Genomic DNA, 14453 nt, shown 5'->3' with positions numbered 1-14453 from the left:
CCAGCCCGAGGTGGGGACATTCACCGGCACGGCGGCAAGCGTTGAGGTGCCAGAGGGAGCACTGCCCCGTCCAGCCCGACTGCATGGACGGCGTCATCGAGCAGCTGCTGCACCGGCAAGAGGCCGGCACCAACGGCGGCGGGGTGCTGGGCACCAACGGCCGCCTGCTGCACCTGGTGGTGCTGGGTGCCAGGGCCAGCGCCCAGCTGGTGGCGCAGGCCATGCGGCAGGTGCACCCGCAGGGTTTCCGGCTCGACGACAAGGCCCAGTACGCGCTGGATTTCAAGATCGACGGCGACGTGGGCCTGCCGCACAACTCGTTCCACACGGAGCCCCTGCCCCACAGCTGCCTGTGCGTGTACACCAGCCAGCCGGGGCTGGAGTACATCCGCGAGAGCCTCGAGAAGACCCTGCTGGCCAACCTGGAGCAGGAGGACCGGCTGCCCTTCCACGGCCTGCCCCTGGTCATGGTGTTTGCGGGCCAGGGGGACTTCCTGCGCGAGGAGGGCATCAACCGGGCCAAGAGCCTGCAGTGCCCCTTCGTGGACGACGGCGGCGGCCTGGACCCCGTGCGGCTGGAGCAGGCGCTGTGCGCGCTGGTGGAGAGCATCGAGCGGCTGCACATCTACCAGACGCTGCCCGCGGTCGCGGGGCCCCGGCCGGACCTGCGGCTGATGCTGTGCATGGTGTGTGGGGACCCGTACGCGCCCGAGTAGGTGCTGGCGCCCCTGCTGGCGCAGCCGGGCTGCCTGGCCACGGGCCCGCTGCACTGCCTCAGCCTGGACTCCTTCAAGGGGAGCCAGCTTCACCGACCGCTGCCAGCACAGCACCAGGGGCTGGTGCTACTCGCGCCACTGCGGCACCACGCGCAAGTCCTTCGACACCGGGAAGGCTGACAGCTGGTGCGAGCGTGACACAGGCAGCACCTAATGCTGCCACAACGGCCTCGACACCTGTGCTCCGGCGGAGTGAGAGACTGCGGAGACCTCCGGACCGGTATTCGCCGGGGGGACAGGTGTTTTGTGTTTGTGTAGGACAAACAAACTTGGGGGTGAGGGGTGTGACAAGTGTGTGGCGCCCCCCATCCCTGATATTCGTTGGCCGCTAAGTTCAGTGGCCCCACCAGGCTCGGTGGGCAACCTTGTGTGTGGCCGGGCAATAAACACCTCCGAGGACGGCGGCTCGGGGGTCAGTCACCGTCACCACCAGCACGCTGCATGTCGCCTCTCGGCTGGAGGGTACCCCTACCCTCCCAGGTTCACGAACGCGGGACTAAATCGTGACACCTTTACTAGTTGATATAGAAATTTTAATCTAGATAAGCGGTTTCTTTCTGTCAGTGTTGGTAGATTAGCTCGAGTTGAAAGTTCGGTAATTGGAGTGCGTCCGAAGCTGTTATAAATAAAACGAATGGCCTTTTTTTGCACTCTTTCTAGCTTGTTGATATTAGTTTTGGTGAAAGGGTCCCATATAATGGAAGCATAATCCAAAGTCGTTATACTATTGTTTTATAAGCCAGAAGGCGGACGGAGGGGGTTGAAAGTTTCAATGCTCTTCGGAGGAAGAAATATTTACGCATTGCAGTGTTAGTTACCAAAAATTATGTGTTTAGTCCAATTCAGGTCACTTGTGATCCATAACCGAAGATACTTGTAATGTGGGACTTCGGAAAGTTTAGTATGGGTAGTAGAGTACTTGCACTTTAATAGATTTTTTTATTAGTGTTTTGCATACACACTGTTTTTTCGAAGTTAATAGCCATTTGCCATTTATCACACCAGGAGGACACTTTTTGTAGAGCATTATATTTAACACGTGTTGGTCTGCGGGACAGCATATTTCGTTATAAAGTACACAGTCATCAGCGTAAAGTTTGATTTTAACCGGGATGCCATCAACAATATCATTAATAAAAATGAGAAAAAGGAGTGGTCCTAGCACGGAGCCTTGGCGAACGCCAGAGTCAACAAGCTGTCTATTTGAGCAGCAATCAGCAAAGACAACAAATTGTTCACGTTTTGTTAGATATGGAGAAATCCAGTTGACTACTTGAGAATTATTGATTATTTTACCTATCTTATATAGCAATTTAGTGTGGGATACCTTGTCAAAGGCTTTCGAAAAGTCCATAAAAATAACGTCGGTCTCTGTCCTAATATTTATTGATTTGGCAAAGTCATGTATTGTTTCAACTAACTGAGTGCTGGTCGAGTAACCTTTTCTAAAACCATGCTGGCATTTTGTTTGAACGTTAGTGTTGTCCAGAAATTCGCAGAATTGATTTTACATGATATGTTGCAGAATCTTGCATACCGTACATGTAATGAAATCGGACGATAGTTTTTAACGATCTTCTTATTCCCGGTCTTATCAACTGGTTTAACTCTAGCAGTTCCCCAGTCTCTTGGTATTTCTCCTTCTGGTAAGGACTTGGAAAAAGTGACATGAAGATATTTTGACACTCACTCAGCGTACCTTTTCAAGAAGCTATTCGGAATGTCATCAGGCCCTGATGAATTTTTGACATCAAGCCTTAGGAGAAGATTAACTATACCACCTTCAGTAACAATGACATTATAGATCGGTGGTAGGGATGCATGAAACACAGGTGATATACCATCATCTTGGGTAAAACCGATTTAAAATGATTGTTAAAGGCATGGACAATTTTCGAACTACGTGAGCAAGGCAGCCATCAACTTCAAATGTATCACATTCAGTGGAGTGTGGAGAAATTGAACGCCAAAATTTCTCGGGAGACGTGGTTATGAAGCTTGGTAATGATTCACCGTAATAGCTCTTTTTATCAGCAGCTACTTGGTCTTGAATTTTAAAGAAAGATTCGATATTTCTTGCTTTATAAATAATGTTCTGTTGTTTTTTAACCCTTCCTTTAACCGCTTTAGTCACCCTTTAGATTGCAATGTCTCCCTCAAAATCCATGGGTTCTTACCTTTACATTTTTTTCTAATCTTGGGTACAAAACCCTCGATACATTCATTCAAAATCTATTTAAATCTGTCCCAAAGGTGGTGTAAATCACAAGTGCTATTGCGGAAATCATCAAAATTAAAGGAAATCAGGTCAATTATAGACACATCATCACCAAGAGAGAAGTTGGGAAATGACAAAATTATACGGTCATTGTTTATATAGGTATTAGCTAGGGTAAGCAACACGGCCTTGTGGACTGAAATTCCCGGAACTACTTCGCAGTAACTTCTGGCAATAATGGATTCAGTCACTAAAAAGAGATCTAGTACTGATTTGAAATTTTCTTGAATTCTAGTTAGGTCTGTTACAATTTGAAATAACTCAAAAGTGAACGCAATGTTTAGCATTGCTTCTCCCAAGTGATCATTCTGATTATTGAGCGAGAAATTCGGCCAGTCTTTATTCGGCTAGTTAAAATCTCCAGCCAAAATAACTTTGTCATTAGGTTTTATATTCGAATGTAGATACTCCTTTAACGATTCCAACATTTCAATAGACGAGTTAGGGGGTCTATACATGACTGCTATTACATATTTAACCTGATCGTGGTACGCTTTGCAGAATATGCACTCAACGTCAGTCAAGTCAGGCATTCTCACTATACACAAACGTTTTTTAAAAAGAATGCATACACCGCCTCCTTTACTGCCTCGATCTTTTCGAATTACAGTATATCCGGCAGGGATGAATTCGCTGTCGTATATTGATTCATGTAGCCAAGTATCAGTGAGAAGTGCGATTTCGGCATCGTGTACTAGTAATATACTTTCGAGTTCCGTAGCTTCATTGATTACGCTCCTGGAGTTGATGTTTATTATTTTTAATGACTGTTTTTAGTGTGATGTTGTCATGCAGTTTTCGTATTCAGCCTAAACCGTGTCGCCTTTTCCTCGTTCCAACCAAAGAGTACACCGTCTACGCTTAAGTTGTCGAAGAGTAGTTTGACCTTAGCGCCTTCTTCTCTTTCTTGGGCTGCACTCCTCCATAACTGTTTGCGGATTTCCCGAATTCTCTTCGTAAAGTCATCAGAGAGGGAAAAATCGGTGTCCTTTAGTTGAGGAGAAGCTGTTAGTACCGCGATGTTTTCACGGTTGTCGGCGAACTTTAGGATAACGGGTCGAGGTTTCTCAGGCGTTTTCCGTCCAAGCCTGTGACACCTCTCAATACCGTTCACGGTTACACCCAGTATTTCATGAAAAATGTTATTTTTGACTGTTGCCTCCAGTTCCTCGTACGTCTCTTTGTTAGGCTCTTCTAAACCATAAATGATTAGGTTGTTCCGACGTCCCCTATTTTCCAGATCAACCTTAAGCATCAGCTCTGAAATCTGTTCATCAAACTTAGACACTGAGGTTACCAGAACTTTCACTTCATTAGTTACAGCATTTAGGTGAGTCAACTGTTTTTCAAATCTATCCAGGTGGTCCGTTAAGGTTGAGAGCTTATCTTCAATTTTATTTTGCCCGGTGAGTACGGCTTCAATTGTGGCAGTCATTTTACTCTGTCCCTCTACCAGTTCTAACAGAATATCCCTATCTGTTTTCGAAGGTCCTGGATTACCCTCTATGTCGCCACAAGACAATTAGTCATCAGGGAGACCAAGAACGCAACGAAAAATGCACTTAACAAAAAGTGGGCATGTGAGCAGAATAAAAAAACGGTCATCACTCCGGTAACATTTTGTGTACCGATAATAACTAACCTGCAGCACGAAGCAAAAGGGGTTGCTGAGCATGGTGCTGGTTTCGCTGCTGCCATGCCCACTGGCGATGACCGGTGTTCGTCCGTCCTTTATAGCGCCTCGGTCTGTCACGTGATGGCATGTCACCGACGTGGTCATCCATGTCGGCGAAAGGGCAGCTCTGTAGTGAAGCGATGATTCAGCGATGATGCAGCGTGTAAAGTCCTCGTTATCTGCAGACAAGGTCCCGTCAGGCACGCCAACGCTGTTCGCGCATGCCACCCCAGGATGGATAGCGGGTAACATCAGCCGCGCCGTAAAAAGGACCTGAAGCACGAAGCAAAAGGGGTTGCTGAGCGTGGTGCCGGTTTCGCTGCTGCCATGCCCAGATAAGATCTGCTTTTTTGGAATGTGAACGTGTACTGACTGCCCAACTCGCTGCATTACTTCTACTGCCACTCGTTCCGGAGGGGAGTACTGCTGTGGACGAATTAAAGAGCGTCTACCCAAAAAAGTCCAATCTCATGCTCCGCGCGTCAAATTTCTCTTTCATTTTGTAACAGCATAATCTGTTATGATTCCCCAATGTAGCACACAGAACGATGGCCGGGTGTGAGGTGGGACGATGACATACTGATTGTAATGCACACATCCGGTACAGCTATCGCAAAATGAATTGCAGTGGTCAGAGCAATAATGCAGTGACTGAGCGTTAACTAAAGCTCCCCTTTGAGGGTTTTTGCCGTACGTGTACTGCGGCGGTTTTCCGTCCCACGAGGTCTTTGCCGTACCGGTACGATTTCGAGCATCCGTTTGAAATTTCGCGCCATATTACCGATGCATGCTCCCTGGGAGGTGCTTCCACCTATAGGGACTTACAAGAAGTGTTTAAAATTTGATTGTGCTACCTTCTTGCGGTGAAAAACACAACTCCCTAGCTTCGGCGCGTTACGGCATCTGTACGTGTCAACGCGTTTCGTGGTTTCAGTTTCGCCACGTGATCGCAACGGAGGCACGCGAAACTTGATCGGCACTCCCTTGCAGGTGCGGCGGAAGTTCATTTCAATCTATATTGCCGCTGCTCCTATCTTGTTTATTACCCACGCTCACTAGGTATTCTTGCTCTCCTTGCTTGAAACTGAAGTAACCCACTGAGAGGACCTGTTGCGGGGGCGGCGGAAGTTGATTTCTATCTATATTGGCGCTGCTATAAGCTTGTTTATCACCCGCACACGAGTTATTCTCGCTCTCCTCGTTTACTCAGTTGCCTTCGTGTTCTTCAGATGCACGGCACAGCGGCGACATGTCCCAACGAACTCTCCGTTCTGATGACACCGACAGCGATGACTCTTCTGACTCTGATTTTGCTCCGTTCACCGAGTCTGAATCGCAAGACAGTCTTTCTTCGGAAGAAGACAGCTTATCTTCGGACTATGAACTGCATTCGACGAGTTCTAGCTTCGATCTCAGCGCAGCCGCAACATCCCGAAAGCGAGCAAGACACGGCAACGCCCAGTGGGACACAGGTGATTTTTCGCCATCCCTTTTCACCTTTGACTACTGGCAATTAGGGCAGGTTGCGGCCTCTCTGCTCCCGGCAGAAGCAACCTAATTGGATTATTTCCAACTGTTTTTTGATGAATAACTGTTGTCACTCGTCATCACGAAAACGAACAAATAAGGATTGCAAAAGCCGGCGCATGTCACTCCGGCGCATCGCGGCTCGGAGCCTCGGCGGCCGTGGGTCTGCCGGTGCTTTACTGCTTCAGGGCAATAGTGCTACTGACGGGCCTGGTGCGCAAGAACACCTTGCGGGACTATTGGCCGACGGACCCGATGCTGGTGACCCCGTTTTTTCGGAAGATGTTTTCTGTGAATCGCTTCGCTCTTCTGATGCGCGTCTTGGACTTCAGTTCCATAACCGAGCAATCCGATCGCCCAAGGGCCATCAGACCGGTAATGGAGGCAATTCAGAAAAATTTTCAAGCCTTTTCCTTCCATACCAAGATTTATGCATTGATGAATCTCTGATGCCTGGGAAAGATTGCCTTTAGTTCAAGCAGTACATACCATCCAAAAGACACAGGTTTGGAGTGAAGATGTTCATGATGTGTGACGTGAAAACCGGGTATGTACTGAGGTTTCTAGTTTATACAGGAGCTACAATTAGCCTGCTCAAAAGAAATGAACTTGGATATGCAGGCTCTGTTGTGGCTGAACTTCTAGCAGACTTCCTTGGAAAAGGGCACTCTGTGGACAATTGGTGCACAAACCCAGTGTTGTTTGAATTTCTGCAGAGCAACAGAACAAACGCATGCGGAACTGTGCAAATCAACCGGAAGGGCCTGCCGTCTTTCAAAAAAAAGATGAAGGGTGAAATAGAAAGCTTCCACACAGACACTCTGCTTGCATTGAAATGGTGCGACAAGCGCGAAGTCGCTATGTTGACATCAATGCATGGACCCCCGATGCAAGACTCCGATAAAGTGGACAGAGTGAACGGAGAAAAAAAGAAAAAGCCCACATGTGTACTTGAATACACGAAGAAAATGGGACTGGTTGACAGAGTTGACATGCAGCTGAGTTTCAGTGAAAGCATCAGGAGAACTATGAAGTGGAACAAGTTCTTTTTTCACTTGCTCGACATATCCCTGCTGAACGCATTTATTCTCTACCGTGAGAGAAATGGCATCCTGGTGAAGCTTGCTGTGTTTAGAAAGAGAGTTGCGGCACAAAATATTGGAACAGTACAAGGCCCAGATCCAACGGCCAAGGCCTGGAAGACGAACCACATACGACCCGCTGCGACTGATGGAGCGCCACTCCCAGAGAGGGTGCCTCAGACCTCTTCCCAAGGGAGCCGCACGCAAAGATGTCATGTGTGTGCCAACACAACTCGTCACTCCAAAAGGAAAACGGACACGCGCTTTATGTGTGCAGACTGCGACAAGGCACTGTGCGTAGACCCGTGGTTCAAGGAATACCACACTCTGAAGTACTACTAAAATTTTTTCAAAAAAAAAGAAAAAGAAGAGGAAGAAGACGCGTACGGCCGGCTGCGCTTGTCTCTCCTTGCAGTTCATTTTAAATCAGTTTCGACGTTTTGCGTGTCGAATTTGGTACATCACATCAGCCAAGGACATGCTTCCTGCGGCGGGCGCAGCCCCGCCATGGCTGCCGCCGGGCTCACCTCCTAGTATGCTGCCGAGTGCTACTTCTGGATGTCACCTCTCTGGCCCAGTTCCGGGGGCTGCTACCGGTCACTTGGAGATGAACCCCTCTCATCAGGCAACCTCCGAAGCGGCTCCTGAACACGGACCTAACGTCTCTGAAGACGCTCCTAACGCCTCCTCATTGGAATCGTCGCCGATACCAGCTGGTTAGGCAAGTCCCCGCTCATCTCCTTGCGCTTCTGATCAACCGCTGCCGATGATGAGGATGCCTTCTCAGACATGACAGATGCAACCTCTGCCACAATTTTTTTTGCTCAAGAAAACTTGAGGAGTACGGACGAGCAAAAAAAATTCCAGACCGTGATGCCTCCTAAGCGGTGACGTGGCTCTAAGATACAGCATCTGACTCTCAGTTGCCAGCCTATCATTGAATTTCTGAAGCACGGGCGTATAGTAATTCTGAAACCCACAAAGGTGGAGAGCGTCATTACCCGCTTCAACCCGCTGGCTCTGAAAGTGGCCTTGAGTCTATGGCACCAGATGGAGTCCTTCAAGTAAGGCCAAACTATCGGCTCAACCTTCTAGCAGTGGACACGCGCAACGCTGACGCTACTGCGCGTCTCCTAAAAATAAAAACCATTCAGGGCATCCCAATCCAGGCGTATGAGCCTCGCTCGAGTGCGTGCGGAGCATGAGTGATCAGGGATGTTCCAGTTGATCTGTCGGACCCTCGTAGCTCTGCGTTCTCGTAGCTCTGCGTCAGAAAGCACCTGTCAAATCTGTGCGTCGTCTAGGCAAGTTATCCAAGAGCGTGCGGATTGTATTTGCCGCTGAAACAGCGCCTGAACACGTTTTCCTAGGCTGCACGCAATACCGCGTATATCCTTATGTTGAGGTGCCTAGTCAATGCACCAAGTGCCAGCGTTTTGGCCACGTGGCAACCATGTGTGGACTTTCGAGCCGCTGTGCTCGGTGCGGTGGCAGTCACGAAAGTTCTGCGTGTGACGCTGATAATTTTTGGTGCCCCAACTGCGGGGACAGTCATGAGTCGACGTTTGCACGCTGTCCGGTCCTTCAGAAAGAGAAGGCCATACACAAGCTTAAGGGGGACAAAAACATTGACTACAAGTCAGCGAAGGCGACCCTGCATGAGCAGCGGGGGAAGGGTGCTGCCTGGAAAAAGTCCTCTTCAGGAACCCAGAAGGCCGCCAAAAGGCAACAGCCAGCCTCCAAGACTTTAGATGCAAGCTTCGGCGGTGACTTCCCGCACCTGCCTGCTTGCGGAACCATGAAACCTGCGGCGCCCATAACAGCGACACCCATGCCGTCATCCGAGTCGGCATCCATGGATACGTCGGAGTCGCTTCCTCCACCTGCAGCTGCATCCTCAAGCAAAACAGCACCTGCAGCTGCGTCGTCGATTGCGACACTGACAACGGAGTCTTCCGGTCAGCAGGCAAGCCAGAAGAGGCCCAGGCGCCGTGTCCACTAAAACTCTGGCAACATTTTTACGCTCGTCGTTTCAGTTGTGGAGGCCATTCGAGTTTTCCCGGCTCCGCTTTCATCTCCGGTGGCCAAGGGCATAGGCACAATCATTGACCTTGTATTGCCTCTCCTCACGCAATGGCGATAGTAGCTGTGACACCAAAAACTCTGTAAATACGGAACAAGGCAACTGTGTGCCTGGCAATTATGTATGGCAATTAAAAATATTTATGTTTTATTGTATTTTGTGCAAATTAATAGCCGAATATTTGCACGATTTCACACCTGTTATTGGTCAAGACGAGAAAAATAAGAGAAAATTTGTGTTTTTTTTGTTGACAGGTATCTGTTCATTAACCAGCGCAGAAAATTTCTGTATGGCAACAGCCATTGTATGTAATAAGTGTATAGATACAGATTTTTTGGAGTGTACCTGCGTCTCTTTTTCACCAGCAAAAGGTTTTTCTATCTCCCCTTTGATTTCTTACTGTTGGTTTTTGGGGTTGTGCAGCGTTCACCACCTTCCCATGCGCAAACCCTACACGTGTCTGTCTGAACGCGACAGCCCCAATCTCTAAGAAGCCACCAACAGAGCGGCATCTGGTTTATGTTCAGAAGCATAGGTGTATGTTCGGAAGCATGTGCTTTCGCTTCTTGCAATATTACATGTGAATGCAATGCGAACAAAGGGAACACAGGGACGGTGCATCTTATTCCGTCCGCGATTCCCACTGCGTCGGAAAGCACAATTTTGTCCCTGCATGCTACAACGCTGGGCCCCACACGGAACATCCTTAACTAGGACTGGCGTTTGCTTCCACCAACCTCCGCGTCATGACGCTACGCAAATGCGGGAAAGAAAAGAGAATATTCCAAACAAGAAAACAATAATCTTGGCGTATTCCGTGATAGAATAAGTAAAGCATCTAAATAATGCACGTACAGAAGCCTTGAAAACAATTTTATGATCTACTGCATAATTTTTATAAATCGCAATGTTCCAGTAATACCTTTCTCTAAGAATCTGTTTCCAGAAATCCCTCGACCTGCCTTAGTTTCTACGATTCCATGATTTCACTCAGTTAAATACCAAACTTAAAGAATTTAGGAACTTTTCACCTTAACGGGTCGAAAGGGCGAAAGGATCTTTCAGAAAATTTCCCTGTATACCTTGAGCTTTTTAAACCTATCGAATCGGTCTTTGTGCTTAAGCATTACTCTTATGACGCTCGTGGAAATAGCAACATTTATTTATTCCACAATTTAATAAGGTAAACAAATAACAGCAATTGTGCACAAACACAATTATCACGACAGCACAGTGTCCATACTTTGTTTGGTTAACAGGTTCCCACTACGGCATAAAGGCTGAGTCGTATACAACAATATTATACCGCAAACAGTATAGAAACGTTTAAACCTATTTTAGAAGTTCTTGAAAACCTGTAAGGTTTACCAATGTCTGCTTTAATTTATTTACGCTGTATAGTACTGCCACAAATGCACAAAATTATATTTTTATTACTGCGAAAACAGTTCTAAAAAATGGCAGCATCTCCACTCCGTGGATGATGGCGAGGGTGTGGAGTACGGGGACTCGAAATGACATCAATATTGCGCCCCGAGTGATATCGGATTCGCGCTCCGACCGTCATTCGATTTTAGCCATGAGTTGCAGCTTGAATATTATTCCCTAAATGAAACTGCAACTCCAGGCTCAAATCGAATGTCGCTTGACTTTCGCTTGATGGTAGTGTCCGCACGGATGGACGCGAACGGATATTAGGAGGTCTTTAGACACTCCGCACCATTACTGGCGAGGGAGTAAGCAGTATTACTCTCGGGTGCTAATTCACGGCCGTACCCCAATGGGTAAGACGACTGACACTATTTTATGTGTGGTCTACCTGAAACAGGCTGGAATCCTGCTGGTGGCTGTGGGATTTTTTCGATTCTAAATGCTATGCGCACGGACGCGGACGGACATTGTGCGGTCCTAGGCGCTCCGTAACTAAAACCTGAATTTACATAAAACAGCTATGGTGAGGTCTGCATCACTTGCTAACGGTTGGGCATACTCAGAAACGAAGATCCTGGCGATCCAGGCTTTATTTGTGAGACAACGCAGAATGTTTTGTCCAAAAACGCCTTTGTAAAAGAAAACGGAGCAGCGCGCGCAGAATCTTCCTGCCGGCTGGAATTTACTGTGATTATACATACTGTTACAGCTGAAGTGACCGAATTCAGCATTGTGTACTCTGCTGATGGTGTTAATTTGTTTTAAAAAATATTGGCGAAACTTGTTGATGAAACAGGGAGTACACTTGAACCTGGATATAACGAAGTGGAGAAAAAAATCGCAATGTTTCGTTATATGCAGGTTTTCGTTACATGCAGTTTTTGAGTTAATGCTCGCGTGAATGAAGCATAAACAAAACCAACATGTTAGACAACAGTGGGGGTGAACCCACCCTTCAAGAATTTTTTTCACAGGGAAAACGACACGATTTGCACCTGCTCTTTTCCCACGAGCTTAGTCACTACAAGTTTCTGCAAAAAAGCAATCTCACTTCCCCTGTATTCACAAACGTAACCTAAGTACCACCAGTCTTTCAATGCTTTTCTCTGGTATCTGCTTTTCTGCTCGTGTTACGTTTTTCTGATTTTCTCTGTTAAGGGACTCTGGCATATTTCCTTTTGACACTTTCGGTGCCTTAACGCGTTTCGTGGACCAAACGTGTGCTGAAAGGGTACATTTTTGTGACCTTGATGCGCTTTTTTTCACACCGAAAATTGATTAGAGGGTACCAGATAGTAGACATTACCGGACGGCTACGTTCTCCATTCTCGCTGGCGGAGACGGCCTTTAAAATTACGAGCTTGTCTTGGAAAGAAAACCTTTTCGTTTTCTGGTAGCAGAATTGACCACCGACGCACAGACGTCGCAGATAGCAGTGTAGACGCGCGACTACACGCCGACCAGCAAGACTAGCACCTTATCGACACTACACTCACATGTGGAAACGCAGGAAAGTTTGCGGTGCGGACGAAATTTGCTGAATTAGTGTATTTCTCTACCTAATTTTCCGAAAAAGTGCAAAAAGTAATGCCCCAACAGCGTAGACAATTCATTACATCAAGATTAGCCTTCGAAGCACCTTAGTTAGATGGACGTCGCAAACGCACAGGTTCAAGGGGGCTGGGAATAGGGAATTGAAAAACTTGCTTAAATCTAAGAATTCATTACATAGAGGTTGCTTAGTTCATTTTTAGGTGCATGCGTAAAGGATCAAATGATGCACCCCTCCGTTAAACGATGACGATGGTTGTAAGCGAAACGTTCTTCTGACGAGTCTATCGTTCTCGTCTACGTTTTTCAAACTGCTTAGGCCATGTCTAACTGCAGCAACCGGATAGACGGCGGTTCCATAACGCGAGGGATCAAGGTCTGATTTCGCCAGCCGGAAGCCATTTTCGTTTCTTTCACTTAGGCCTTTTGGCGTTACAGAGACCATCAGTAAGAACACTAAAGCTTCGCTTTAAAAATAAATCAGCAAGAGCAAGGCCCACCTGCAGCGCGACTAAGAGACACACTCAAAATTCAAGCGCGTAGCCTTTACACAGTGTTCCAACCGGCTGTGCATGTTACCTGCCAAAACCGAGTTGTGCTGCGGTCTCAACTATGAATTCACGCATAAATGTTTTAATTTCATTTATACATATGGCATTCCTTTTAGACCTGTCGCAAAGTTGGTTTAGAAACGGCACACACCAACATTACTACATTCACCAAGTAAAACTGGGCCACGATAGTGAAAAGTACACTCTACCAAGGGGACATAAAAGGAACTATAAGAAAAATAACTCTAACATTATTACTGCAAGAAGAAATTCCTCTATAGGGAGCATGCGACAACCACTCGTTAATGAGTTCTGGTGGTCCGCAGCGAGAGAAATAATAAACTTCATGAATAAAGACAGTGCACTCTTATGTCTCGTATAAGGGAGTACAGGCGCGAATTTTCGTATAAATGGACACCCCAAACATTGAGCTTGGGTTGACGGTGGTGGTAAATTGTAATATTGTTGCAGGTTCCTCTCATCAACACCGTTGTCGCGTGTATATCTGGACCAAGCCCACCATAAAATATGCGTGCTTCGCATCAAACCGTGGTATGAAAAAAACTTCGTCGCCTTGTGTTGAACACTGGATGGCTGCGTTCGAGTATGAAGACGAGGTGCTCGTATGCGATGCTGTCGAATACAACGGTGAGCTTACAGGGAGGTGCAGGAGCAAAATGAAAACGGAATTCCACAATAAATATCCAGAAAAGGTAAGTGAAATCAAATTCTTTATTTTCACTAACAAATTTGTCGGTTTTTTCTTTGATGATTGATGCTGTTCGCAGCAAGCATATGGTGCCACTAAATTGTGAGGGAATGGGGGATGTCGGATGCGCTTTGTGCTTGGTGTGCCACATGCGGCGCACACTTCAGTACGGCATTTCAGTAGTAAGTAATAAGCCCACTGGCCTTTCAAAAGTTCCTAGTAAAGCAACTGCTAAAATCTCCACCAAGCTTTATCTCTATATTGTAACGAAGTAAAGAGCGAAGCAGAGTTCCTGTTGAAATCAGCGTTTATTTGAGCGAATTTGTAATTAAACTCAAACAAAGAAAGCACAAACGCGGAACAAGTAGTCGACAAGATGACATGCACATTCGGCCATGGGTGACTCGAATGCCATGGCGATTGCTCTCCACGCGTTTCTCTCGAGTACTATCGGAACTGCCAACATGATATTAGATCCACAGAATCTTCAGTCAAGCTAGTACACTCTAGGAAAGTGGCCGCATGGCTGTGCCCTTTTCCTATCAAACAATATTGACTTTGCGGGAGACAAAAGAGGGAATGCGTGGGCCGTTTGAAACACGCGGTAGGAGAACCTGGTGTATCGAGGTTGAACAAACAAGCAAACGAATGGGAAGGCATGTTTCGTATCAATATTTGCATTGCTTGTACTGTATGGAGACGAGAAGGAAAATATGAGAAATATAGTTATAGAGTCAAAACTCAGTCTCATCGAGCCCGCCCTTACGAATTCCCCGATATGACGAATAAA

At 47.0% G+C, this 14453-nt stretch overlaps 1 protein-coding gene across 3 annotated transcripts in view; it reads left to right on the top strand.

Annotated features, from left to right (window-relative positions):
- LOC144139465 (uncharacterized) overlaps positions 1 to 14453 on the top strand; it is a 68995-nt gene that overhangs the window by 38802 nt on the left and 15740 nt on the right. For 2 of the 3 annotated variants that reach the window (XR_013316219.1, XM_077671800.1), the window contains exons 4-5: positions 5959 to 6201; positions 13426 to 13667. Coding sequence is in view for 1 of the 3 variants with exons in the window: in XM_077671800.1 (XP_077527926.1) it covers positions 5959 to 6201; positions 13426 to 13667 (485 nt within the window). In the remaining 2 variants the exon portion in view is untranslated. The remainder of the gene's footprint in view (positions 1 to 5958; positions 6202 to 13425; positions 13668 to 14453) is intronic. The other variant, XR_013316220.1, reaches the window with a different exon arrangement.

The sequence above is a fragment of the Haemaphysalis longicornis genome, unplaced genomic scaffold (assembly GCF_048455015.1).
Source record: "Haemaphysalis longicornis isolate Haplotype H1 unplaced genomic scaffold, Haemaphysalis longicornis Haplotype H1 scaffold_5, whole genome shotgun sequence".
NCBI classification, from domain to species: Eukaryota; Metazoa; Arthropoda; class Arachnida; order Ixodida; family Ixodidae; genus Haemaphysalis; species Haemaphysalis longicornis.
This window is presented reverse-complemented; position numbering and strand designations above follow the sequence as displayed.